This window comes from Neomonachus schauinslandi, chromosome 2 (genome assembly GCF_002201575.2).
Source record: "Neomonachus schauinslandi chromosome 2, ASM220157v2, whole genome shotgun sequence".
NCBI lineage: Eukaryota > Metazoa > Chordata > Mammalia > Carnivora > Phocidae > Neomonachus > Neomonachus schauinslandi.
This window is the reverse complement of record NC_058404.1, coordinates 72736734-72762878: the sequence shown is the minus strand read 5'-3', so window position 1 is coordinate 72762878 and position 26145 is coordinate 72736734. Positions and strand designations below refer to the sequence as shown.

The window sequence follows — 26145 nt, the reverse complement described above, 5'->3', positions numbered from 1 at the left end:
TGTCCAGAGCTGCCAGGGTTCCAAGTGCCAGAACTTCCGTGTCCAGAGCTGCCAGGGTTCCAAGTGCTAGAACTTCCCGGTGTGAAGCTCCCAGGGTTCCTGGGGCTTTCAGGCACTGATCCTGTTCCATGAGATGCAGTGTCTCCTCGGGTATTTCCATCTTTAGCAGACCCCTCTAATGTCATTTTCATCTGTTGCATTTCCATGAGTGCCCTCCACTCTGAAGGGGCCTTCTGAAGCTGGCTCTTGAAGTCCCCAAGAAGCGTATTTACAGATGTGGTCATTTTCAGCCGTGGTAAGTATTGCCTGTCTTTAGGTGGAAGTAAGTCTCTGGCAATGATTTGTTCAAGTTGCTTCTGCTGATCTTCATAGTACTTTAGATCTGTCCTACGTTCTAAAGCCCTATTGCATGAACCTTGGCAAGATCGGATCTTAATATCAATGTCCACCTAAGAGAGGGGGAGAAAGGGAAAGAAAAGAGGTTGATATAAATAAAGAAATTATGCCTATTCAGGTCTAAGCAGTTAATTTATTTTTTGGAAACTGGATTCATTTCTTTAAGGTGAAGACCTACCAATCAATACTCTATTATTCATTTATGTCACACCCTCAGTGGAAGAGATGTTAGGTATTGTACGGTTAGCCTGGAGAAGCAATAGGAGCTATTTGGATTCATCTTAGTCTTAAAACATATCAGTAAGATGCTATTCCTTCTGAAAGGAAACACTGATGAATGGACCCTTAGTGAGACTGAGATTGAAGATCCAGAGGTATGGTGGTGTCAGAGCTTTGGAACAAGGCAAGCAGGGACTTAGTATTTGCTCTTGAAATTTACTATGTGTCCTTGGAAAATTTGCTTAATATCATTGAACTTCTTTTCTTCATTTGTAGAGTGGGGGAAATAATACCTACTTTGTAGGTGGATAATGGATATAACACTTAGCTCTACATATAGTAGGTCTTCAGTGAATGACTATTGCCTTCCTTTTCCCTGCTATTCGAAAACAAGAAAATCTGGTCTTAGAGCCAAACACTCACTTACCTCCAGTCGTTTCATATCTACCAGCTGATCCCTGACATTTTTCTGTAAAAGGCGGATTTGCTGTACTTGTTCTATGACTTTGCGCCTCAGGATTTCAATTTTGCTTCTCAGATCTTCTGACACTTGGCTATATGTATTATCATTATCTGAAAAAAGCAAGAGTGAAGGAGCTGCTAAGTGATTTTCTTATCATAGCCAGCAAAAGAAGGAAATCTACTTATAAATATCATTTCCCTTTTAATAACAATTTGTTCTTTGGACATTTTATTTGTCAGTTCCAAATCTATTAGGCATTTGAGATTTGAACAATGTCATGTCCTTTAGTCATCCATAGCTGTCAATTAAGATGCTCTACTAGCAATTAGTAATCCAAATAAATGCAGAAGAAATGTCTTTGCAATTTTAAAGGTATAATTAGGAGATTAAATTTGATAACATTTCAATTATTTCATCATATCTTTAACCAAGGGACTTAAAAATAATGTTAACAATATGCTAACATACTTAAACATATTCTTGGATTTTCTTACTGAGAAGTTTTCCCTCCTACCTATAGATTTGAAATTGTTCCTAAGATTTTTTTTCCCTTAGGTCAGCAAGAGTCTTCTTTATATCTTTAGGAGACACTTAACTAATTTAAAGTCAACAGTGCAGCAGTAATGGCAAGTGAGTGATCCTGTTGACCTAAGGAAAAAAAAAATCTTAGGAACAATTTCAAGATGAACCATGAGAGACTATGGACTCCGAGAAACAAACTGAGGGTTTTAGAGGGGAAGGGAATGGGGGGATGGGTCAGCCCGGTGATGGGTATTAAAGAGGGTGCGTTCTGCATGGAGCACTGGGTGTTATGCACAAACAATGAATCATGGAACACTACATCGAAAACTAGTGATGTAATGTATGCGGATTAACATAACATAAAAAAAAAAGATATAAAGAGTCAAAGCAAGGCTTCAGGAACTAGGGCCTCACTAAATTTGCTTCCCATGCCCAGAGCAAATCCAATGTCTCCTCGTCCTAAGGAGACTTCGTCATAGTCCGATGAGAATGTAGAACATAGCTCTATATTTTAAATTAAAAAACAAAACATAAACAGCTTGGCGGAGTTGGACTCCCAGCTCCATCCCATGATAGCTTTGTGTCTTTGGGTAAGTCTCTTGATCCCTCAGTTTCCTCCCTCCTCTGTAAGACAGAAACATAACAAAAAGTTATGCTCATCTTCTTTTCAGCATATACTCTTTAAAAAAGAACACATTTAAATTCTAGTCTTCAATACAAAATTCTGACTTACTTTGTGACTTTAAACAATTCTAAGCTAACCTTTTTGATGTTACTTTTATAAAAAGCAAGCCTCTCCTTAACATTCAGGGATATCATGAAGGCATGCATTTCTATCTTAAGTACTTTGGAATAAAATTGGAAGTTGCTAGAAGGAGGCAGCATATTTATCTGGGGCCTTTGTTGTTGCGTTGTTGTGTGCTATAAGGTCAAAGTACCAAATATGTGATGCTTACTGTTAGCGCTGGCAAAATCCCCTCTCACGAGTTCCATTACGTTCCCTGTCAACGAACCAGAGTCCTTATTGTTCTTCTGATAATCAAATAATGAATTTTTGAGCTTATTTATTCTGTTTGTAAAATCTTGATTGACTTCATCAATTAACCCTTTCATCCTGCAGCCAGAAGGGCATCTGTAGTTCTGGAAGTGAAGAGGAAAAATTATATTAAGGGTCTATATCTTAGATCCAGTACAATTTTGAAGTACATTTGAACAATGTACAATCCAGTACATTGTTTGCGTATAACACCCAGTGCTCCATGCAATACGTGCCCTCTTTAATACCCGTCACCCAGCTATATTTCAAAATACCCCCCCTTTCCCCTCCCTCCCCCAATATGCTGACATCATCTATTGACTTAAAAGTAGTTTAAGAGGACCAGTCAGAGGTCATAGAGAGAAATTCTGGAATGAGGGTACACTAAATAATAAATTAGGCCCCACAAAATCTTGAGGCCATAATACTTAGGTTCCTGGGATTTGTCTGAACATGCAACTAAAATCCAAACTGTTAATCCCATTAATGACCCAGAGTTTGGGAGGTAATTCAAATACTGCTCTCAGGGTGAGGTTGCTTTCCATTTGTCTTCTTGAATTTGGCATGTAATGAGTTATTAGATTATTTCCCAACTGAAAAGTTTTCTGTGACCTACTGGGTCATCCTGTGCACAATTCTAGCACCACAGGGAAGGATTCTCCCACTCCCTCTGCCCACCACTCACCCAGTCTTCATCAGCACAGAAGGGCCAGTCTGTCTCCTTGCAGGCAGATTGCTGTCTTTCCACGATCCTGGGGCCACGCACACCTCCTCCTTCGGCTATAAATTCACCTTCCTTGCTATCTGTGGTCTTTACAGATTCATTCGAACACACAAAAGAGAACAACATTACGCAGATAAGAAGACACAGGCATGCCTGCAAACCCAAGGGAAGGGGGGTGGGGCTCTCCCAGAGATTAAGAGCACCTGCTTTGGGGCCTCTGCAAGCTTTCTGACATTTTGACTGAAAATCCTAATACCTATTTCATGGAGTTGTACGAATTAAAGGAGATAGGGTAAATACATTTTTTTTTAAAGATTTTATTTATTTATTTGACAGAGAGAGACACAGTGAGAGCGGGATCACAAGCAGGGGGAGAGGGAGAGGGAGAAACTGGCTTCCCGCGGAGCAGGGAGCCCGATGCGGGGCTCGATCCCAGGACCCTGGGATCATGACCTGAGCTGAAGGCAGACGCTTAACGACTGAGCCACCCAGGCGCCCCGGGTAAATACATTTTTTAACACTGTTGGATGTGAAACAAGCATTTAATAAATGCTAGGAGTTTTAAATACGGAAAATGTATTATGTACGGAAAATTATTTGAATCAACAAAATTAGTTAAAATTTACATTTTCATTTTCAGTAATGTCTGGAGATAGAAACGTAATTGAAAAGTTCAGAGTTCTTTCCCTTATAATTTCTGTTTCAGTAGGAAAACACCTACACTATCTTAGCTTAATTTCTCTCTCCTTCAACTTTCTACTTTGATCTGATGGATTCGTAATTTGAGCAGGTACATACCAAGGGCACAAATGTGGCCAGATCAGACTGGGAAATGCTTTTTAGGTTACCCACTCACGTAATAATTTCCTTTTAATTGCAATGCAAAAGAGTAGACTGAAAGCAAAAATAATGGTCCATGACTGACAACTTTTTTTGAACACCTTTCTAATTAGAAATATAGATTTTTAGAAAAATTTCTATCATGACCTATGAAGTGAAATAGGACATAGAAATATTCTTCCAGCAAGACTTTATAGCCTCATAAATCAAGATGGATTTTAAGTTTTAGTTATTTTTATTTTGTACTACTAACTTACAAAGATTTTGCTATGACTATTTTAATCTCAAATAATTTAGTTTTTTTTTTTTTAGTAATCTCTTTAGTAATCTCTATGCCCAGTGTGGGGCTTGAACTCACGACCCTGAGATCAAGATTCACATGCTTTATGGACTGAGCCAGCTCCCTTGGATAGTTTATTCTTTTTTTTTTTTTTTTTTAAAGATTTTATTTATTTATTTGACAGAGAGAGACACAGCGAGAGAGGAAACACAAGCAGGGGGAGTGGGAGAGGGAGAAGCAGGCTTCCCGCCGAGCAGGGAGCCCGATGTGGGGCTCGATCCCAGGACCCTGGAATCATGACCTGAGCCGAAGGCAGGCGCTTAACGACTGAGCCACCCAGGCGCCCTGGATAGTTTATTCTTATAATTAGCTAATATTTGCTATCTCATTTTTTAAGAAGTACCCTAAGAATAATAATAATAAGTATTATTATTCAAGCAATCAAGGACAGTTTATTTAAAAGAACAAGTACAATCTCTTTAAGAAATAAAATTATAAATTCAAACATACTTCAGAATAAAATGGCACAACAATAAAAACAGGCAAAAGTTAAATATTTATGCCAATAAGAGAGAGATAACTGAAAACTTATGCATTATCCAAAATATCGTTAGCAAATGATGTTAGTCTTATTTTCCATAAAACTTTTTTTTACTTAAGTTTACTATAAGAAAGAAATTTAAGTTAGAAACCCTCTTTAGTTTTTTTGCTCTGGTAGTAGGTTTTATGAGCAGTGAAGGGAAAGAAATAAATTGGAATAATTCATAGCCCAGGAAGTAACTGAGTTTCTTAAACATATTTGTCATGTTTTTATAAGATCTAAGTGTTTCAAAGGCCTGTTGAATTAAGTTCCTCTTCTTTTCTACAGGTCTCTGGAGTCAAACTTCAGAAATCATTGCGATATTTAGTAATTATTTTAAAAGATTGCTTCCCAAAAAGAATATTGCCTTCTCAATTAATCTCTCCTAACCATGTAATATGTAATAAAATATCCTATGTAATATGTTTTAAAACAACAAATTTGCTTTTCTTGGGAAAAAAAAAAAACACACAAAAACAACCTTTCAGGAAAACTACATTAAACCACTGTTCTGCATATTATGGACAACCAGCAATAAATTAATAATTAGATTTTTAAAATTCTTAGCAAAAGAATGCTTTGTTCCGTTAACTAGCATGAACTATCTCGAGGCTTTATTGGAACAAAGAGGGCAAAGACTTCTTCCCATAAAACAAATAAACAAATGATGTTGTAAGGCTGAATTATAGACACGGAAGCTTTCCCTGTGAATTTCTATACTTTAGTCCCGCTAAGGCTCCTCCCTACTCTTGAGGTGTCAGGCTCATCTAGGACCTTGCCTCCATGGCGTAGAGCTTATAAAGCTCGCAGTGTGTGAGGACGTAGGTAAGTCTCTCAGACCTGCAAGCTCTTTGCAGAATAAACACCAGAGAGAAAGCAAGAAGAGAAAATAAAGGCGACCATACCCAGACTGTGCCCACCACACTCAGGACCAGGCAAAAGATCTTCGCAGAAAACATCTTTTCTCAGGGTGGAGCTGGCTCTTAAGGAGCACCCCAGCTGAAAGAGAGGAAGACTGCCTCCACTCCTAGTGCCCATCCCATTTAAATCTGCAAGGAGGTTTGATTAATCATTATCTTTGTCCTGTTTAGACAGTCAATATGCGCTCTACAACCCCTGCTTCTTCTGTAAGGTTGGTGTCCCCGAAGTTCTTGCTCAATTCCCCCAAGCTTGTGTGCTTTTGATAAGCTGTTGCAAAGGTAGCAGCAATTCCAGGACGATCTCACATTCCAGGAACAGGATGACTTTAGAAAGGCAAAAGGAAACATAGGAAGACAGACCTCTGCTTGAGTACTTGAGACAATATGGAGAGGGGCTGAGGCAGGCTAGAAACAGCCCCTTGCAAACAGAGATCTGGCAAATGATAGTTCACTTCATGTAGGAATTATGGTTGGATGATCAGACTTTTAAGAAATGACTGTGGTGGGGGTGCCTGGGTGGCTCAGTAGGTTGAGTGGTGGACTCTTGATTTTGGCTCAAGTCGTGGGCTCAGGGTCCTGGGATCGAGCCCTGCTTCTGGCTCCCAGCTGAGTGGAGAGAGTCTGCTTCTCCCTCTCTCTCTGCCCCCCCCCGCCCCCCGCTCACTCTCCCTCTCTCTTTCTTATATAAATACATAAATAAACTCTTAAATAAAGAAATAAATCTTTAAAAAATTGACTGTAGTGATAGGCTGACCCTGAAATCCTTCTATACGTTACCTTGAACAGATTCTTTTCCTCTATCCAAAACAGTTAAGACAGTAGCCCCTGTAGCCAAGCATCTTAGGTTCATAATCTTAGGTACACCATTTCCCAACTCTGTGCTTTTGACAAACTACATGTTTTTATGAAGCATAAATGAGTTAATCCTTGTAAAGCCCTCAGTGGTGATTCCCACATAGTAAGTACTCATTGAGTGTTAACAATTATTGGAGAACATAAAGTGCCATGAAAAATATCGTTTCTTTCCTGTGTCTATGCCTTTGGACATGCCAGTTTACTTTCCCTGCTCTTCATCTTCATATGAAAATTTTCCTTGGCCAGATCTAGCAAACAAAAAACCAGGATGCCCGGTTAAATTTGAATTTCGGATAAACAACATATACATTTTAATTTAAGTATGTCCCATGCAATGTTTGGGACATAACTTATACTAAAAATTTTTGTTTATCAGAAATGCTTATTAACTGGGCATCTTATAATTTGCCTGACAGACCTACCTTGCCTTAAATTCTGATTCGTATGTGAAGTCTATTCTGGTTAATAGTAATAGCTAATATTTATTGAGTGTTTGCTAAGTGCCAGGCACTTTGCTAGACACTTTACACCATACTTGATTCCATCTCTCCAATTAAAAGCCATCTCTTGTTCTTCCATACTCCTTTAGACCATGTACCACTCATGACATTTATCACTGTAGGAGTGTTGTCCATTTCCTTCATTAGATCACAAACTGGAGAACTGACACATTTTACTGGTCTTTATGTGGTCCCAAATGGCATGGGCCCTCACTCAGCAAGAAAACATGGGTGTAAAGTTGTAAAGTCGACCTGCTGCCTCCTCACGCATTGTAGGCATGTGAAGCTTGCTATAAATGGATGAAAGCCTGGGTACAAGGCAGCACCTTCCTTCACTACTTGTTCTCTGGAAGGTTCTTTGATCAAGCTCACTCCTGATGTTGCTTTCTTGGATTTCTAGCTGCAGCTGCAAAACTCGGAGGGAACCCTAGAATCCATCCAGGTTCTGGAAGGCCGTGATTCTATGGAGAGTTGAGTTTTACTCAGTCGACCGTGACTAAACTGGCAAAATGCCAGGCATGGATAGGAACTTGAGGCTTGACCTCTTCAGATGATTTGGTCTGCTCACAAGAATTGTTCCTCTTGGGAAGTGAACACAGTATATGGAAGATGTTGCTAGAGAGCAATCTAGGGGGCTGCAGGTGATTCAGTTGAACATAATCTAATTGAAAGTAAGTTAACAGAAAACAGTTTGAACAGAAAACATTCATTTGACTGAATGCCTCAGCTCTGGTGCCACATCAAGGCATTTCCAAGGTCCCACTTTTAGCCTTTAGCCCTGCCGTTCCATGGTTCCCTCAAGAATCTGCACATCCAAGGCTTTTCTCAGATGGTATCTCCTCAGAGAGGCCTTCTTTGGCCAGCGCACCTACAGAGCAGTCATACCATGAACCTAGTTTTGTTTTTCTTTCTATTTTATCACTACAAGATAATGTATATTTGGAAGGTTATTTATTTATGTCCGCCTACACTGAGCTTCGTGAGGCCAAGGCACACTGCCTTGTACAAGATCAGGCATAGAGTAAACGCTAGTAAGGGTTTGTTGGAAGAATGAAAGGCTGTCACAGTGGCGACACAGAATGGTGTAAATAATGGGCTTGGCAGAGAGTGAGATATGGATTCTAGCTAAGTCACATGGGTTTAGTCAAACTCAATTCTCTGAGTTTACTTCTCTGTCAGATGGGAATGGCAATATTTATCTTGCAGGGTTCTTGTGAGGATTATATAATATGGCCTATATAGCATGTTGGATATACACAATGAGGAGACCCAGAAATGGTCGCTTTTATTGTTCCTAGAACGTCTCAGTACCACAAAATTGAAAGTTCCCATGTTACCTCTCCAGTGCCCAAATTCCATAATCAGACAAGTTTGTGGGGCATTCTTTTGGCCCGACCCTGCAGGACAGAGCACCCACGAAGCTGGGCCCTCCCCCCCATGAACAAGCTGTATTATAACCTATGGAGAAGTAGGTTTTGTTTAGCCAGGAAGCCATGCAGATGAACAGGTGACAAATAATACAGGGAGTATCAGTTTTTTAAAGCATGTGACATTAAGGATATTTTGACAAATATAAAAATGGGGGGGAAGTCTGAGAACCTTCTAGTTTCTTAAACCACAACCTCTGTAGAGTATTGTATTTTTCCCAGAGATGACCAAATCCTAATTTTTTTTTTAGCTCTAATGAGAGGGATGTTTCATTTATTTGTCCTTTTGAAATTAATAAAATATTCCACAAATTAAAATTATCTAATTGCAGGGATTCCTATATTTGCTATGCCGTAATATCTGGCAGGGCTGAAATGGTATATAATGTATGTAAAAAGAATAGAAATTCTATAGCTGTAGTTATGCAAGATGTTTCTGGAAAATATTCACTATGTCTTCTAGCATAGATCTATATGAATCTGTAATTTTATTATTGTCCTAATAACAAGAAGATAAGGGTGCTTTGACAGGACATATCTTATCAAAACAGTATTAAATGCACAGTTAGAAAGTACTAAAATTAATTTCTAAAATTTGAAATGCCTGAATTATGAGAATTTAGGCAATTCTGGTACTTACGGTCTCTTTCAGGGCCTCTGCCTCAGGTTTTACAGCAGAGACTAATCTATAAAGGAGTTACTGGAAAACAATGGCAAGGCTACTTAGCTTTGTGTATCTGATTTTCTCTATTGGTCTCCTGCATTTCAAGGGTGTTGCAAAAGTTGGTTTTTAACCAAACTGTTTACTGTGAAAGGTGAATGAGTTGTTGATGATGTATGTAAGAGTAACTAATAGGACTTTTACTTTCAGAAATCATCAGTACCCTGATGGCTCCAGATGGTTTCCCTGGAAATTATAGCTCCAGAGAAAAGATGGGAATTTCCTTAAACATATAGAAATGATTCTGAACTGGATTTACAAAACTGAGAAAGGGAAAAAAGAGCTTTTCTTGATCTTGTTTGCTTCTGTCACACTGCATTTCTCTTTAATCTCCCTGTGCAGGAAAGGAATCTACTTTGTTATAATTGAATGGTCTCCAAATTAATAACCACTTAATGGAATCATTTTTTAGTAATTTTAAAATCAAATTCTATAATATTCCAATAATACATTGATAGTTCTCTCTCTCTCTCTGTCCTGATGCCTTATTTTCATGGTCTTCTGCTTAAGCAATTTTTTTCTTTTTTTAAAGTAGGCTCCATGCCCAACATGGGGCTTGAATTCATGGCCCTGAGATCAAGAGTTGGATGCTCTACCAACTGAGTCAGCCAGGTGCCCCCACTTCCGCACTTTTAATCAAGTTTCCACTAAGTAGTTCTGAGTATGTGTGTGTGTGACATGTGTGTATGTGTGAGAGAAACAGAGAGAGGGAGGAAGAAAGAGAGAGGGAGGGAGGGAGGGGGGAGGGAGAGGGAGAAAAATTGGTGAAAGTGAGGTCCTTGAGTTTTTCCCATTGCTTTACTTCTTGTCATTTTTTTTAACTGTGTCATCAATTAAATAATTCATTTTCGGGGCACCTGGCTGGCTCAGTCGTTAAGCGTCTGCCTTCGGCTCAGGTCATGATCCCAGGGTCCTGGGATCGAGCCCCGCATCGGGCTCCCTGCTCGGCGGGAAGCCTGCTTCTCCCTCTCCCGCTCCCCCTGCTTGTGTTCCCTCTCTCGCTGTGTCTGTCTCTGTCAAATAAATAGAATCTTTAAAAATAATAATAATAATAATAATTCATTTTCAAGATAAATTAACTTTTCTTATAATGTGCTTTACTAAAGTTATCAAATTGTTTGTTTTGAACATGCCTTGAAGTATAAATGTTATTTTTGAAAAGTAAAACCATTGTACAGATGAATAATCAATTTTTGTGTTAATATCAACAACATGGACTCATTCTAAAATCATATGCCTTAACATCATATACCATCCATTAAATCTGGCACACTTCTCTGCTGGTTTCACTGTGGTTCTATTAAAGATTAGCAAAGAAGATATATCAGTTGGTATTTAATTTAATAATGATATATTAAGATCTGGGGATTTTAATTTATTAAGATTTAATAATGCTATATTAAGATTTGGGGAAATAGCCTTTTTTAAGTAACTTAGACTTTCCACAGCAAGAAGTTTATTAAAAGGATGAGTAAATTTAATAATCAAAATAAATTTAATTATTTGTGATTTTTATTGGAACCCTTTTTTTAAGATTTATTTTTTTTGAGAGAGAGAGAGAGAGAGACAGCTGGTGCAAGTGGGGGAGGAGCAGAGGGCGGGAATCTCAAGCAGGCTCCCCCTCCCCGTTGAGCGTGCAGCCAGAATCGTGGCTTGACTTCGAGACCCTGAGCTGAAACCCAGTCAGACGCTTAATCCACTGAGCCATCCAGGCGCACCTGGAACCTGTTTTAAATGGGCCATTCCCTAACAAAGCCAAGGCAGTTTAAAGAACGCATTTGGGTAAAATTTTTCTCAGATAAACAAACAAACAAAAATGCTGAGAATAGCAGCAGAGAAACCCCAGTTGGAGGACATTTTACAAAATATTTGACCAGTATACCAGAATATATGCCTCTCAGCTGTCAGTGTCCTGAAAAACAAGGACAGACTAAGAAACTGTTATGAAAGTTGAGGAAGATGTGGCAACTAAATGTAATATTGTATCCTGGATAGGATCTTGGAACAGAAAAAAGACATTGGTGTAAACACTGGTGAAAGGGAATAAAGCGGGCTGATTAGGGAATAATAACTACCAGAGTTGCTTTCTTGGTCTTGACAAATGAACTATGGTAGTTATAAGGTGTTAGCAGGAGAGGAAACTGGGTGACAGGTATAGGGAACCTCTGTAGTATCTTTATAACTTTCCTGCAAAATATATATATATATATATATAATAAAAATATTGTTTTTTTTTAAAGATTTTATTTATTTGAGAGTGAGAATGAGAGAGCATGAGAGGGGGAGGGTCAGAGGGAGAAGCAGACTCCCTGCCGAGCAGGGAGCCCGATGCGGGACTCGATCCCGGGACTCCAGGATCATGACCTGAGCCGAAGGCAGTCGCCTAACCGACTGAGCCACCCAGGCGCCCCTAAAATAAAAATATTATTAAAAAATAAAAACAAAAATGATTAAAGTTTTAAAACTTAACTGACATTGGATTCAAATCCCATGCAGCAATGCCAGTCTTAACAGCAAAAAATCAATTTATTTTTGTTTTTATTTCTGAAGCAATTTCATGTGTTCTCTCCTTTGACACTTATCACAGCTTTGTGATGTAAGGAGAGCAAATTAGGAAGGAAAACATTACCAGTCCAAGGTCTTTTAAAGTTAGGTCAGATTTCTTAAAGTCACACTTTAAATATTTGCCCCTGAGGATTTGAAAGAGGCCACTTTCATCACAGAGTGGAATCTGGCCTACTGTGTTTATTTACGGGGAGTCAATATTTAGATTTATTTAGGGAGGTTTCCCATCTACCAGGGTCATTTTGTGCTTTTGAAGTTGCCAATAAAAGAAAACCTGGGTGAGGACTTGGGAAATGGGAGTGAGGGCAAAGAATACTGGATTTTGGATTTGGGAAACTCATTTTTGACCCAGTGGTAAACCTGATTAAATGTCATGATCCAGAATTTATCCCCATTTGTACCTTCAGATATTTCCCAATTAAATTGAAATAAGCAAGAGCTTGAAACTGTGCCTGCCAGCTTTCCCAGAAGTCTTTCAAACCTGATGCCGAGGAGTGTTCCGCAAGTCAAAGGTCAAGCCTACTATCAGTACTTGTAAGGGGCCATGGCTACGGGGCCATTTGCACCAAAGCTCGTGTTTATCACTGTCTATCTTTAGTTTCTTTGTTTTCCTTCTTAAGGGAAAAAATATTAATTGTCTACTGATATGTAGATCATTGTTGGAGAGTGATTATGATTTATGTGCACTTTTATGGGATCGATTAATTCTCTGATAATTCCTCTGTCCCAGAATATCTTGTGAAATCTGCCTCTCAGGAACCAATATCAAGGGGCACCTGGCTGGCTCAGTTGGAAGAGCTTGCAACTCTTGATCTTGGGGTTGTAAGTTCAAGCCCCACGTTGGGTGTAGAGATTACTTAAAAATAAAATCTTAAAAAAAAAAAAGAAAAAAGGAACCAATATCAAGATTATGTTCTCTGACCATAATGCAATAAATTTAGGTATTAATTAAAAATAGTTTTAAAAATCACAAGCTTTGGAACCAAGTAATATTCACTTTTTAAAAAAAGATTTCATTTATTTATTTGACAGAGAGAGACACAGTGAGAGAGGGAACACAAGCAGGGGGAGTGGGAGAGGGAGAAGCAGGCTTCCCGTGGAGCAGGGAGCCCGATGTGGGGCTCGATCCCAGGACCCTGGGATCATGACCTGAGCTGAAGGCAGATGCTTAACGACTGAGCCACCAAGGTGCCCAGTTCACTTCCTTTTTTTTTTAAATAATATTCACTTTATAACCCTTGGATTCCAAAGAAAATCAAGGGAAGTTATAATGTACTCAGATTGTAGGTAGATATTAACATAGTATTGAATGAAAAAAGTAATAAGTACAATGAAGACCTTAGCAGTGTTTCTCAAAGTATTTGTGGTAAAGAACCAGTTTTGTTAAATTTCTAAACAATTACAGACCTATAAATCATAAAATGAAATAAAAATAATTACTAGAAAAGTAAAATTTTAAAAAGTAAGGATGAATCAAATGTAGGCCCTAATACTTATTATTCGATTCCAAAGACATAAAATTACATTTCAGTGAATATAATTTGAGCAAAGATAATATAGGAAAAAATGTTTCTACATGCTAATCCTCAATTTTTCTACCTATCTTAACACAGACCAGTAACAAAGAATTTAGGAACCAGCCAGATAACACTGATTTATAACACAATGCCTTTTATATAACTTAAAAATACATAACAAAACAGATCAATTCATGATTTATAAGAATGCATACAAATAAACACATCAAATCTACTGGCATGATTGTTTATTAAGGAGATAGAAGGAAGAAAAGGAAGTTTGAATAAAAGAGAATCAATCAATCAAGAGAGAGACCCAGCACAGGTGGATGAAAATGGTGTTACCAGGTTTTCCATGAACTCAACCTGTCTCTGAGGGACACACACACACACACACACAGATATATAAAACAGTCTTTTCCTTATTCTTGGTCTCTTTATCAACAACTTATTATTATCCATCTACTTTATCTCCTCTTACTATCTTTAACTCTTTCCCTGCACTCTTTTAGAGCTACATCAAAATGATAAGAAATCATCAGGGAGGGGTGCCTGGGGGGCCAGTTGGTGGTTAAATATCTGCCTTTGGCTAGGGTCAAGATCCCAGGGTCCTAGTATGGAGCCCTGTGTTGGGGTGGGGGGGTGTCCCTGCTTAGCGGGGAGACTGCTTCTCCCTCTCCCTCTTCCCCTCCTCCCCACTTGTGCTGTCTCTCTCTTTCTCTCTCTCTCTCCTTCTCTCTCTCAAATAAATAAGATCTTTAAAAAGAAAAGAAAAGAAATCATCAGGGAGATATATTTTCTCCAGGGTTAAGTGTGTACTTTGTTTTTCACTCTTATCAACTGAATAAACCAAAGATATCTACCACGAATACCTTGGCTAGTTTATACTGGATAGAGTATGTCAAGAATTTTTAGCTCTTGTAATGTTCTCAACTGTGTTGTCTATACTTATATTCTCCATTTCTCACTCATTGCAACCCACCCACAAATCTGAAACATAATCTTTATAACTACTAACCATAAAGGGAGTTGGGAAAAAAAGCTACAGCCCTTCAGGGGTATATTTTAAAATCTTGATATTTGTTCAGTAAATGATTACTCCAGCCTGTTGATTAAAGAACTCTGCCTTGTAGTTGCATGACCTGAAGTCATGGCGTCAGTTGCCCCGTACAAGGACCCTCCTCTTTGGAAGCTTCCCTCGGTAGGTTTCTCAAACTGTGGGACCATGCCCATCTGCTTTGCACTTAGCCTTCCTATTTCACAGTGACCTTAGTTCTTTATATCTGGGAAAGGGTTGAGTAAGTTATCTATGGTTTGAGCTGTGAAGAAAAATAATCTGTCTCTATGAAGACTCAAACTCTTTGTTTCACTTAAAAGTAGATTTTTAAAAGTTTATCAAGATAACCTTTTCTATTTGTATTTTATTTGTGGAGACATGATCCAACTGGGTCTAGAAGTATTTCTCATGCTTTATTTCTTAAACTGTAGCCCTTTGATATTTACCACTGAATATTAGTAACTGAACAAATAGAATTGTGTAGTTCATCTGTTTTTCTCTCTTTGGGTTTTAAAATTAACTTCAAATGTAATATAGCATTATAGCAAATAAAACAATACAGAGATATATAAAGAGAAAGTTAGAAGCTCCTCTCTACCAGTCAGGCCTCCTCCAGCAATCAATGCTGGATTATCCAACATGCAGACCAAATACGTATTCAGGACACTTATAAAAACAGGGAGCTCCAAAATGTTTTTGAAAAAATGTTATAATTGATATTTTAGAAGAAGCACCGGACTAGTGATCATGAGAAAAATCAGAAATTTTTGGATTTCTTTATATTTATTTTGTGGTTTAGTATTAAATTTTACATTAGATGTATTGGGGAGAATAAATGTGTACAAAGAATGTATACATGTCAAGATTGCATTTAGTTCAAAACGTATATGCATACATAATTTTTTTACATAATTATCATTGTAGAATTGTTTTTCATCTTAAAATTTCACTTAAGATTTTGTAAATGTTTACATGTTCATATAGAGATATTATACTCATTAGGTAATCACTGCATCTATTCCACTGTACTAATAAATCATCTTGTTTGTCCATTCTTCCACTGTTAAATATTTTCTAAATTTTTCACTTACTAGACATATGGCTATAATATATTTCTGTACATAGCTGTTTTCCTTTTCAAAAATAATTTTCTTGGAATAAATCACTGAAGTGATATTATCACAACAAAACTTTAAGAATATTGGGCGCCTGGGTGGCTCAGTTGGTTGAGCGACTGCCTTCGGCTCAGGTCATGATCCTGGAGTCCCTGGATCGAGTCCCGCATCGGGCTCCCTGCTCGGCAGGGAGTCTGCTTTGCCCTCTGACCCTATCCCCTCTCATGTGTTCTTTCTCTCTCATTCTCTCTCTCTCAAATAAATAAAATCTTAAAAAAAAAAACTTTAAGAATATTAATACAACTCTTCTTACCTATGACCAAATTGCTCACCCAGAGGATTTTATAAGTTCACAAAGGGTAGACTGTATGCATTCTGAGTTTAAAAGTAGTTTGAAGCATGACAAGGTGGGAGCAGGCAAGGTTGAAGGCGACACGGAAGACAGGAAGGAGATGATTGCCTTTATCCTGACAGGAGATGCTGTATATCCCAACAAAAATGATGGCAGTGGATATAGAGAAGGAGAAGAATATAACAAATATTTAGCAGCTGGGCTTGGCAGGCTTGACGATATGGGGAATGAAGGCTAAGGAAGACTGGAAGATGAGCCGTTGGGTTGTTTGATGGAATAGAACAGGTTTGAGAGGAAGGAGGATACTGCTCTGTGAACTATCCCCACAGTCCAGCACAGTGGCTAGTACAATGAAGGCTTTCAGTAAGTGTTAGTTGAATGAACGCTTCACGCATACATAAATGAATGAGTACTACAAACAGTAAATCAATGTTCTTATCCCAGACCCTCACAGGTATTTGGTTGTATACCTAGAAGTTGATTTAATGCTTTTAACTCCTCATTAGGGTATTTTAAAATCAGGACTCATGACAACAAGGAAGTGAGAAAATTAGGGAAAAAATTGTGGAAAGGAAGACAATCCAAAGCCAAAGCTGAGGACTATAAAACCGATCCTCCGCTCATGAAATCAGTCAATTACTTTACATAGTCAACTTCATGCCAACTTACACAGACTTTGCTATTCCTTACAGAAAGTTGCCAATTCCTATCTCTGGCTGCTAAAATCTCAATATCCCTGGATTCAGAATGAAGTTATGGTTCCATTCCACTCACCTCATCAGTTACCAGTGAGAGAGAGAACAGATTGTTGCCTAAGGCTCGCTGTTCTGAATTGCGTACAGTCCTCCCAAGGTGCCCACATCTGGCTACAGGGGTCTGGAGCTAAAAGGTTTTTCTGAGAGAATCCCCAAACAACCCTATAGGTCCAGTTGTATTTTGGGTCCCATGAACCTTGGTTATGTGATTGTGACTTGTGTTTACGTTCTTATACCAAATTTTGTCTCTTAGGCCTAAACTGTATTCTCTGGTTTTTGTCTTATATCCCCTGGAGGACAAAAGCTGTGATTTCCATTTTCTTTATAACTCCCTCAGAGTCAAGTATAAAGTTCAGTATAAACTAAGAACTCAGCAACTACTAACGATTGCCCACTTGGAATTACTGAATTGAAGGAAAATGATGGTTTTTAATGATCAATAAAAGGTACCATGTATCTAGTTTTAGGAAACAAAATGTTTATTGAAATGGCATGTAGATAAATTATCACGAGCATAAAACTGTTAGTGGAGTTCCCAACATGGGTTCTTTTTACTCTTAAAATGAAGTGAGGCTTTGTAAGTCCATTGTCCCAAAGGAAAAATATTATATTTCTCTGTTCAGATAAAGTCCTTTAAAAAAAAGCAGATCACTTTTGAAATGGTCTTTTAAATGTCTCCAGCCTATGACCAAAACAAAAATAAAAAGATATAATTCTCTCCATTTAAAAAGAAGAATGAAAGATGAATGACATGGAAAAATACTTAGGCATTTGAAATGCTGGAATTTACTCTGAGTTTATTAAACTAACACATTTAAGAAATAATATAAACAAATAAATCAGCAAGACAAAATTACATGTTATCAATTAAAATGCAAAACATGGCAACACTTTTATTATTATATATTTAAGAAATAAGCTAAAATGTTCTTTTCTTAAATAAACAAATTTTAAAAAACTCTTGAGTTCAGTAATTTGGAATATAATCCAAAGTGAGTTTTAGTTTCCATATAAGACTAAATACTCTTAGTAAAAGACTTAAAATTAATAAATATAATAAGAGAAAATGAAACTTTCAGAAAAATGACTGAAACTTTGTGGACTAACAGAAATTAACAGTTTAATTCTCAGGGTAAAATGACTTAGTCGTATTCTATTTCAACATGGTGTTCTGGTCCAACCTGTTTGGCTCCCCCAAGGTAGTGCTGCTGTCCTTCTCCAATGGCTAATCTGTTGAATGGGATTATCTTCATGGTAGTTTTCTTCATGGAATACCACCGGGATTGCCAAGTGGCCCAAATAATGCCATTATCATAACCATTAGGAGTAGATGTTTTTGAGTAAGTGCCACCTAAAACAAATTTTAGATGTATGTATAATTGCTCTTGAATTTCCTTACCTCAGGAAGTCTGTAAAGAATGGCCTGTTTGTTACAAAATACATTGCCACTTACATCAAATTTATCATTACCTACTATCTGAAAAATCCCTAAAGATTCCCAAAATCCTGATTTACAATTGAAGTACATTTATTATGAACCAACCTCTTATGTCTGTATTATACTTCTTGATCACATCCATACTTAAATGTGTTCCCTACTAACAGGGCTAGAACTCCAAATTTCCCCAATCAGTCTCTCTTCCTGAGCTTAGTCATCCTGGAATCAGCTATTCTGGACCATCTGTCCACAAGCAAGTTAGAATGGCAGGAGTAACAATTCCTGATCATATGACCTCAGGTCACCTAAAAACACAATTTCACTGAAAAATATAGGACTTTAGAAAACAGTTCTGGAAAGTTATTTTACATTTCCATTATATACTGAAGACTACGTTGATTTGCCCTCTCCTTGTCCTTGGACACCAGATCTTATGTAATTTTGTAAAGGATTGTCTAAGTCCAATACTGGAGTGTGCCATAGGCTATCAACATGGCTATTCTGAGTCGTGGTTTGTAGGTGCAAAGATATTTTAGGTTTCTCAAAAAAAAAAAAAAAAAGAACGTTGTGAAAACCAAAAGGTAAATTTAAATAGCTTTTAAGAGGATTAGAATCATCTATGGGCTAGCACAGTACCCTGAAGAGGTAAGATTGCTTATCTTAATGGATCTTTCAGAATCAGTAGAGATTCCCCAACACATACTTGTTGGGTAGTAATAATCGTTTGTCAGTAAGTTTAGTGTTTAGAAGTATTCCTGCCTTAGAGCAAACTACAGCTTGCTACCCCCCTCTCTAAAATAAGTGCCTACACTTTTCAGGCTGGACTCCTTTTCTCTCAAGCTTTTTTTTTTTTTTTTTTTTTTTACCATTACTTCCCTGCTCTTAACTCTGTTCCTTCACACTGGTTATATCTGTCACATAGCTCATGGGAAGCTGCACAAGGCTCATGTGTTAACAAGCATAAATATGATAATGTTAGTCCATCCAGATCACACATAAGTGTAGAAGTCTAGAAGAGATACCATAACCGTAAGTGGTGGATTTCTTACAGAGGGGCCAATTTATGTCTAAGTTTAGTATCCAATTCTGGTTTAAAATGAAGAACTATATAATAAGCCCCCAATCTCTGTACTAATTTTTTCTCATTTTCTTATATTATTTTTTACCTTTCATAAAAATATAAACTATACACTCGTTCGTGTATGTAAGGAAGAGAGCCATACCTTGGTAATAGATTCCATTGAGGTGGCCTGCGTGACACTTGTTCATCCACCAACCAGACCCATCCTGTTCGGCACAGTTTCCTTCGTACTTATCATTGTCGTTGTCCCAGGTACTGAACTGCATGCCATTGTGGGATGTGAAAAATTTGTCACTAGGGTCATCGCCAAAATCATAGCCATCAAAGGCATCTCCAGCATCTCCACCAATAAAGTAGGCATACGTCAGGCGGTATTTGTCAGCTTCAGGTCCCACCTTGAACATGGCATAGTCTGCAGTACTATAAAGAAGGGAATAGAGACATCATATCTTGGCCCCCATTAGGGATCTCAGAAGTTCCCTTTTCCACAGGAAAATTGTTTGGAATTTTTAACTTTGCTTCTTAAGTCTGAAATGTGCTCATTGAATCAAATTTCCTGCAAATCTGGCAAGAGGTGATGGATGTGTGAACCGGTTCAGAACTCAACACCACCCAGAATCAGTCTAGAAGCCTTCAGGGCATCCCAGTGAAAACTAAAAACATCAGCCATTTTAATGCTTTTTGCCTGTAGAATCCTAATATCAAATCCAGGTGTGTGGATGAATCTGACTAATTTCGTATTTTCCACCTTTAAGTAAGTGTTTAGCATTGCACACAGAGTTATCATAAACCACAGCAAATGACACTGAGTGATCATTAATTAATGCACCAAACTTGAAGGAACTCAGCTCTATTAGCCACTTGTGGCATCTTGAAGGATGAGGTCCGAAAGGGATTTTTCTTTCCCAAAGCAGCATGATAGTGACAAGAAGGAGGGCTTCCTAGAGCATCACATAAAAGAAATGGTCCCTGTGTGGCCCACAAAATATAAGCTGTCATTATATTTGAGAGATTTTTCCCTGGGAAAAAGCTGTGAATAAGGGCCAGAGAGCGATTCTTTCCTGGGAAAAAGTTGTGAATAAGGGCCAGAATTCTATGGAGTGCAGGAAAGAATGGGCTTTGGTGTATGAATAGAAATTTTCAGAAAATATTTAGCCTCTTCCTTAATCTCCAGTACTTGGAAATTGGGAGGTGTTCTCATAGGAGAAGGTCTACTGACTATGGTACTTTCTGATTAAAAATACATGTTTGGAGACAATATATTTCATTATTTCATAAACATAACAAAATGATTAGATGTTTTTCTGAATTTTAACTAGGAATGCTACGCTCAAACCTCCCAGGTAACTGTGAGCATAGAGGGGACTTTATCTCACCAAAGGAGCTAGCTGATTTAATTTTAGGGTAGCTCATGGATTGACTGAATGAATTGTCATTAAAGCACCAGGGAATTTGAAAAGTCTGGATTCACTTTTCAACCAGAACAGTCATTAAGAGGACAGGCTATAGGGTCAAACTACCTAAGTTCAAATCCAAGTTTTACTGTTTACCAGCAACATGACCTTAGGAAAGTTAATCTCTAAAATGAGATTAATAATAGTATCTTCCTCATGAAATAATTAATTAGATTAGATTAAGTTTTAATTTCATGCTCATTGTCTGGTATAAATTAAGTGCTCAGTAAATATTAGCTATTAGTCTATATGTTTCCAGGGTAAGCAGATTACACCAAAACATTCTCCATCCTGGATGGGACCTATCTCTTTGAACTGCCCAAGAACCAAACCAACTCCTGGGGAAAATAGTTGGATGTGCCTTTTGCATTTGTCAGGCTGTCTTTGCTATTGGCCTATTGATAATTTGAAAGTGCACATTCCAGACAGTGTCTACAACAAAAAAAGCAGAAGTCCTTTCTAAAGAGTACCTGGTTCTGCCATTCCAGTCCTCCAACTGTATTCTTAATGCGTACGGTATGGCCGACTGTGTGCTGATCAAATGAATCTTCTCATTTCCCAGCCAAAATTCTGTGTTTCCAGTAGGAGACAGATGTCCAAATCCTTCTTTATATTGAATCCAATTTTTCTTGAAATTCAAACTGCCATCAAGCCTCTAAGTACACAATCATATGGACAAAAGGAGTGGATTATCAGTGCACATAAAGAATATGCTAAAAATATCTTGTTGAAAATCTGGACAGTATGATTCCACCACTTACTAAGTGAACTTGGGCAAGCTGCCTTAGTTTCCTCATCGGTAAAATTGGAATAATGATGCCTATTTCTTAGGGTTGTTGCAGGATTACACCAGAGAATTAAGAGAAGTACTGAAAAGAGTGTCTGGTACATAGCAAATTCTAAATCAGTGGTAGTTTTAAAAAGGCACGTAGAGGACTTCAGAACCCCAACTTGATATTGCTGATTTTTATACTGATGGTGGAAAGGTTAACTCATTGCTCAGTCTGTGTATGCCAAACAGCACTTCCAGCACTCACTCTCTCTGAGCGCCCCCTGCAGGATTAGTTGAAACAGTGATCAAAGATCAACAGATGGTTAAAGGATCTGCAATGGGTCTCTGGCTCTGGCAGAGGCAACAGAGGGCCCTTGTCTTGGAATAGCCCAACTGTATCCTCTGGGGGACTTTGTCTTTTCGTGATGGGCAGCCTTAGATCTTGATCTACTGGATGCAAGAGGTCCGTTTTAGTTCTTTGCCATTCCGAGACTGTGATTATATGCTCTCATGAATCTAGAACATCAGTGCCAACATAGTGTAGAGTCAATAGCACAGATTGGAACAAGACTGCCTGGGTTCCAATCTGGACTCTGTTACTTATTATGTGACCCTGGGCAAGTTGCTGAACCTCTTGTGTCTAAATTTCCTCCTCTATAGAGGTAATGGTTGTACCTCATAGGAAAATTGGGGAATTGTGAGGACTAATTGAGTTCATGTTCACAAAGTGCTTGCAAAAGTTTCTGGCATAGGGCGGAAGTTGATCTGGTGTTTATTACATACACATGGGGAGGGGAAATACCTTCTGCAGCACTGTCCATCCATTTCCAGATCCATCAATTTCACAGTAGACTAGGAACTGCTGCTTAGCTTTCAGAGGTTCGATAAAGTAAAGCCCACTCTCCTTGGCCCCCTTATTGGCAATGTCTTGACAATCTGAAGGAAGCAGAGGAGGAAAAGAAGGAGAAGAATAGTTTTACTGTGGTTTGAAATCCATGTAAGACTGTACCAGCCTTCATAATGAGCTCTTCACAGTGTTGCAAACTATTCACATCCCAAGAAGCATTTTCTTACTTCTCGCATCATCATTCCTTTCAAACTAGTTTTAGCTACTCAAGAAAAGTCTAAGCAATTGAACACTTTAGATTTAATTGCTAAACATTTCCAAATTATTCCTATACATTCCTAAACATTCTCCTTTGCTTTATATATTTGCTGTGATAAGAATCATTCCAATATAAGCCTTTCACTTACCTTTCCCAGTTATATCATGTATTTGTACTGTGTCTCTGCAAGGTTCCTGACACTTTGCTTCAAGCTGGGCTACCTTCTGTTTCAGGTTATTGATCTTTTGGTTATTTGAGTTATATATTTCCTGTAAAAATCTACAAGCAGAAGAATAAGTTAATGGAGTATTCCTTTCAGATGAGTAATTCTGTATTTTCTTTACAAAATATGTTCTCAAGAAGTAATTGCTGATAAATTACTTCATTCTTGGAAAAGTTATAAAATTATGTTACTGAATTGAGAGGAGTTAAAGTTCTAAGCTTTTTGGGAAGGAAAATAACGGAGTCCTGGTCAATAAACGATGGCATCTTAAGCAGTCATCCCAACTTTTTTTAAAGTAGGCTCCACGCCCAGCATGGAGCCCAACGTGGGGTTTGAAACTCAAGACCCTGAGATCAAGACTTGAACAGAGATCAAGAGTGGGCTGCTTAACCAACTGAGCCACTCAGGTGCCAGGGTCAACCAGATTTTTAACATTCTGCATAAAGGGCAGCAGATAACAACCTATGGAGTGAGGAACCTGGTTAATAGGAAGACCACCTGATGTTTCTTAGGACAGAATATTCACAGGGAAAGAAAGATTCTGCTCAGTAATTCACATAGGCCAAAGCTATTCCTTTTCACTGTAGATCTCCTAAGGATCTATTTATGGACTTCAGTCTGTGACTTACATGGGAAACGAATCTGGGGCATTATTTTACATAAAATAAAACAATAGACACTTTGTCTTTCTTTTTAATGTTTCCATTTACATAGCTTTGGAAAGAGTCTGAGGGAAGTAAAAATCTGTTTTTGTAGTTTCTCACAGGGTTGCTTGTACATATTCAGAAATGACAGAAAACTATCTACAACGCATGGACCATTTTATCTTTCTTTGAAGTAAAAGAGAATAGAAAAACTATTTGACCACTTTTTTTCTCTCCTTAGCCTTAGAAAATTTCTGCACAATAGTCTCCTTGAACTTCAGTGATGGGCAATAATAATGCAAATTATAATGTTAATAATAACCCCCAAAATAATAATGGCCTCTGATACCAAACAGAAGATAGATCCCTTCTGGATCACTTCAGCCGCCATTTATCTCAAATTTCTTACACTACTTTGAGAACAACTGAGGGGGAAAAATTTGAGTAAGAAACTAAACTGTATCTGAGACCCTATGCTCAGAAAGTCTGTGATTCCCTGGGAAGTTGTTGACAGAGACATTTTACTTTAAAGTGAAGAGAGAATACAAGACTCCAGGTTCAGTGTGGTTCACAATTTTTGTTATGCTTGGCTTCTTAAAAAACGTTTTTTTCTGCTCTGCCTTCAATATAATATACTATTGTAGCCAAGATCCTCCCTCTACCTCTGCTTACTAATTCCCCACCACCGATTTGTTGGCATTTTTATTAAAAGAATTTCATTTTCAACAACCAAGTTCCCATCAGTTTGAATTCATGTTGTAAGTCCAAGATGGGTGAGGGGTGACCACTTTGATAATTCTGGTCAACACAGCATTTGAGAACATCTAGAACACCTTTCTCCCATATGATTATTAAAAAGCAATTCTAACCCCATGCGGTTCATAGTGCACTAAAAACTCCTACCTCCACTGTGTTCAAGGTGGTCAGGCATAATGCCAATTGGATTTTGTAAGTGCGGAAAAATAAAAAGGTTACTTCCACTGAAGCTTGGAATATTGAAAAAAAACTAAGTCCACCTTGGAGAGTAAATGAAAACAAAAATGGTTACCGAATATTCGATTCGTGTGATCCAACCAATGCCTCGTATTTTATAATTTCTTCCATCATTTTCTTGGAATCCTTGGTAGCACTCACGATGCTGTCTGTAATAAGGGATCAGAGACATAAGAAGATGTGAGCAAATGGAGCCACTGAAGCAACAGCAAAGGAACATCACAAAACATTGTCTCAGTCAGCAGTATTTTGTTTCTCACTTGGCTTTGGTGGCTCATTGGGGTTATAGGTGACTTGGATTGATTTGATCACTTCTTTAGCTTCTGCTGTTTTGTTTTCAGTTCGTCTGAAGAGTTCTTCCAAAGACTGCAGATCCTTGTCTACCCCGGTTTGGTAAGTGGACAGGAAGTCTGCAATTCCACAGGTAGTTGGGCAGTAACTACCCTGAGAATACAACAGAGTGATTAGAAATCTTGATTTAAGAAAAGACTGCATAAAATCTACTAATAAAAACAGCTAAGACCTAGACGATGTTTAAAAAAAAAAAGTTTTATTATTTATTTATTTTTTAAGATTTTATTTACTTATTTGACAGAAACAGCGAGACAGGGAATACAGGCAGGGGGAGTGGGAGAGGGAGAGGCAGGCTTCTCGCCGAGCAGGGAGCCCGATGCGGGACTCGATCCCAGGACCCTGGGATCATGACCTGCGCCGAAGGCAGACGCTTAACGACTGAGCCACCCAGGCGCCCCCCCCCCCCCCCCCCCCCCCGCTCCAAAAGCCTTAAAATGCCAAATGATTTTTGTGAGAGAATCCCTTCCTTGCTCCGCCCCTCCCCACTTCACACACGGTGAGAAACATGAAAACTACTTACAAATCTTTCATCTAAGATGCAGCAGTTGTCTCTGGTAGCAACGTACTGGAGGAGAAAAACACAGAGATGTCACTAGTGTATCATATATTTTCTTGCTTTTCAGCTGTCCGTGTAACACAACGATGTTCTAGAAACAGCATACTTACTGCCAGGCATGTCGAAGGGAGCAGTAAAAAAGTATAGAAGTAGAGAATCAAACCCTGGTGCTTCAAGGACCAAGTCATGGTGTCGGGGCGCCCGGTGCTCCGAGCCCTGTTCTGTCAACACTGTGGCCTCTGGGGCTCCACTTGTCCCTTTATGTAAGCTCCAAGGGTAGCCAGCACGGCCAGTGGCTGGGGTTGATCACGGGGCCTTCTTTCCAGCACGGCGGGGAGGTCTTTCCCAGCCTTTTCCTCATCCTGGCTCCCACCCCATACTCAGTCAGGTTCCCAGCTTTGGCACACGGGTGTAAGCTCCACCTTTTTGGCTCGGCTCAAACTTTCTCCCCCTGAAGTGCACATGCATCTGCAAAGGCTAGTGAAGCATTAGCCCTTGCTGTGCGGAGGGAGGGGGCCGGGAAGCTGCGTGTTGCAACCTCTTCCAGTACGGGGCTGAGAGCAAATACGGAGGGCTGACCTCGACCAGAACAAACCCGCCCCAACCTGAAGATGAAGCCTGGTGCCATAATCCTATTTAGCGCAAGTCCTTTCTTGGCCAAGGGAGGAGGTAACATACCT

The 26145-nt window shown here is 38.6% G+C and overlaps 2 protein-coding genes across 3 annotated transcripts in view; both read right to left on the bottom strand.

Annotated features, from left to right (window-relative positions):
- The window catches only part of FGA (fibrinogen alpha chain), an 8926-nt gene extending 2852 nt beyond the window's left edge, over window positions 1-6074 (bottom strand). Inside the window, exons 1-5 of the mRNA XM_044912594.1 lie at window positions 5966-6074; window positions 3322-3447; window positions 2557-2740; window positions 1043-1188; window positions 1-449 (exon numbers count right to left, since the gene is read on the bottom strand). The exon at window positions 1-449 is cut by the window's left edge and continues 956 nt beyond it. Coding sequence (XP_044768529.1) covers window positions 1-449; window positions 1043-1188; window positions 2557-2740; window positions 3322-3447; window positions 5966-6019 — 959 coding nt within the window. The 5' untranslated portion in view covers window positions 6020-6074. The remainder of the gene's footprint in view (window positions 450-1042; window positions 1189-2556; window positions 2741-3321; window positions 3448-5965) is intronic.
- An 11220-nt stretch (window positions 6075-17294) lies between these two features.
- On the bottom strand, window positions 17295-25917 carry FGG (fibrinogen gamma chain). Of its 2 annotated transcripts, XM_021699019.1 has the most exons (10): window positions 25576-25917; window positions 25430-25474; window positions 24816-24999; window positions 24611-24704; window positions 22844-22974; window positions 22392-22525; window positions 21288-21472; window positions 19506-19783; window positions 18026-18195; window positions 17295-17526 (listed from the first exon to the last, which is right to left on the bottom strand). In XM_021699019.1, the coding sequence occupies exons 1-10, from the start codon at window positions 25651-25653 to the stop codon at window positions 17512-17514; spliced, it is 1314 nt and encodes a 437-aa protein (XP_021554694.1). In that variant the 5' UTR covers window positions 25654-25917; the 3' UTR covers window positions 17295-17511. The 2 variants fall into 2 exon arrangements, with proteins under 2 accessions (XP_021554694.1, XP_021554693.1); XM_021699018.1 differs by lacking the exon at window positions 17295-17526 and having other exon boundaries at window positions 17529-18195.
- Window positions 25918-26145: the final 228 nt, after the last annotated feature.

Bases quoted from the DNA above. Each gene is read 5' to 3' on its own strand.
- FGG (XM_021699018.1), bottom strand. From the start codon at position 25,653: ATGACTTGGTCCTTGAAGCACCAGGGTTTGATTCTCTACTTCTATACT. The intron at 22,526-22,843 runs GTAAGTGAAAGG...TGCTTCCTTCAG, and splicing joins ACATGATATAACTGGGAAAG to ATTGTCAAGACATTGCCAAT. The intron at 18,196-19,505 runs GTATGGCTCTCT...AATTTGTTTTAG, and splicing joins CAATGGAATCTATTACCAAG to GTGGCACTTACTCAAAAACA.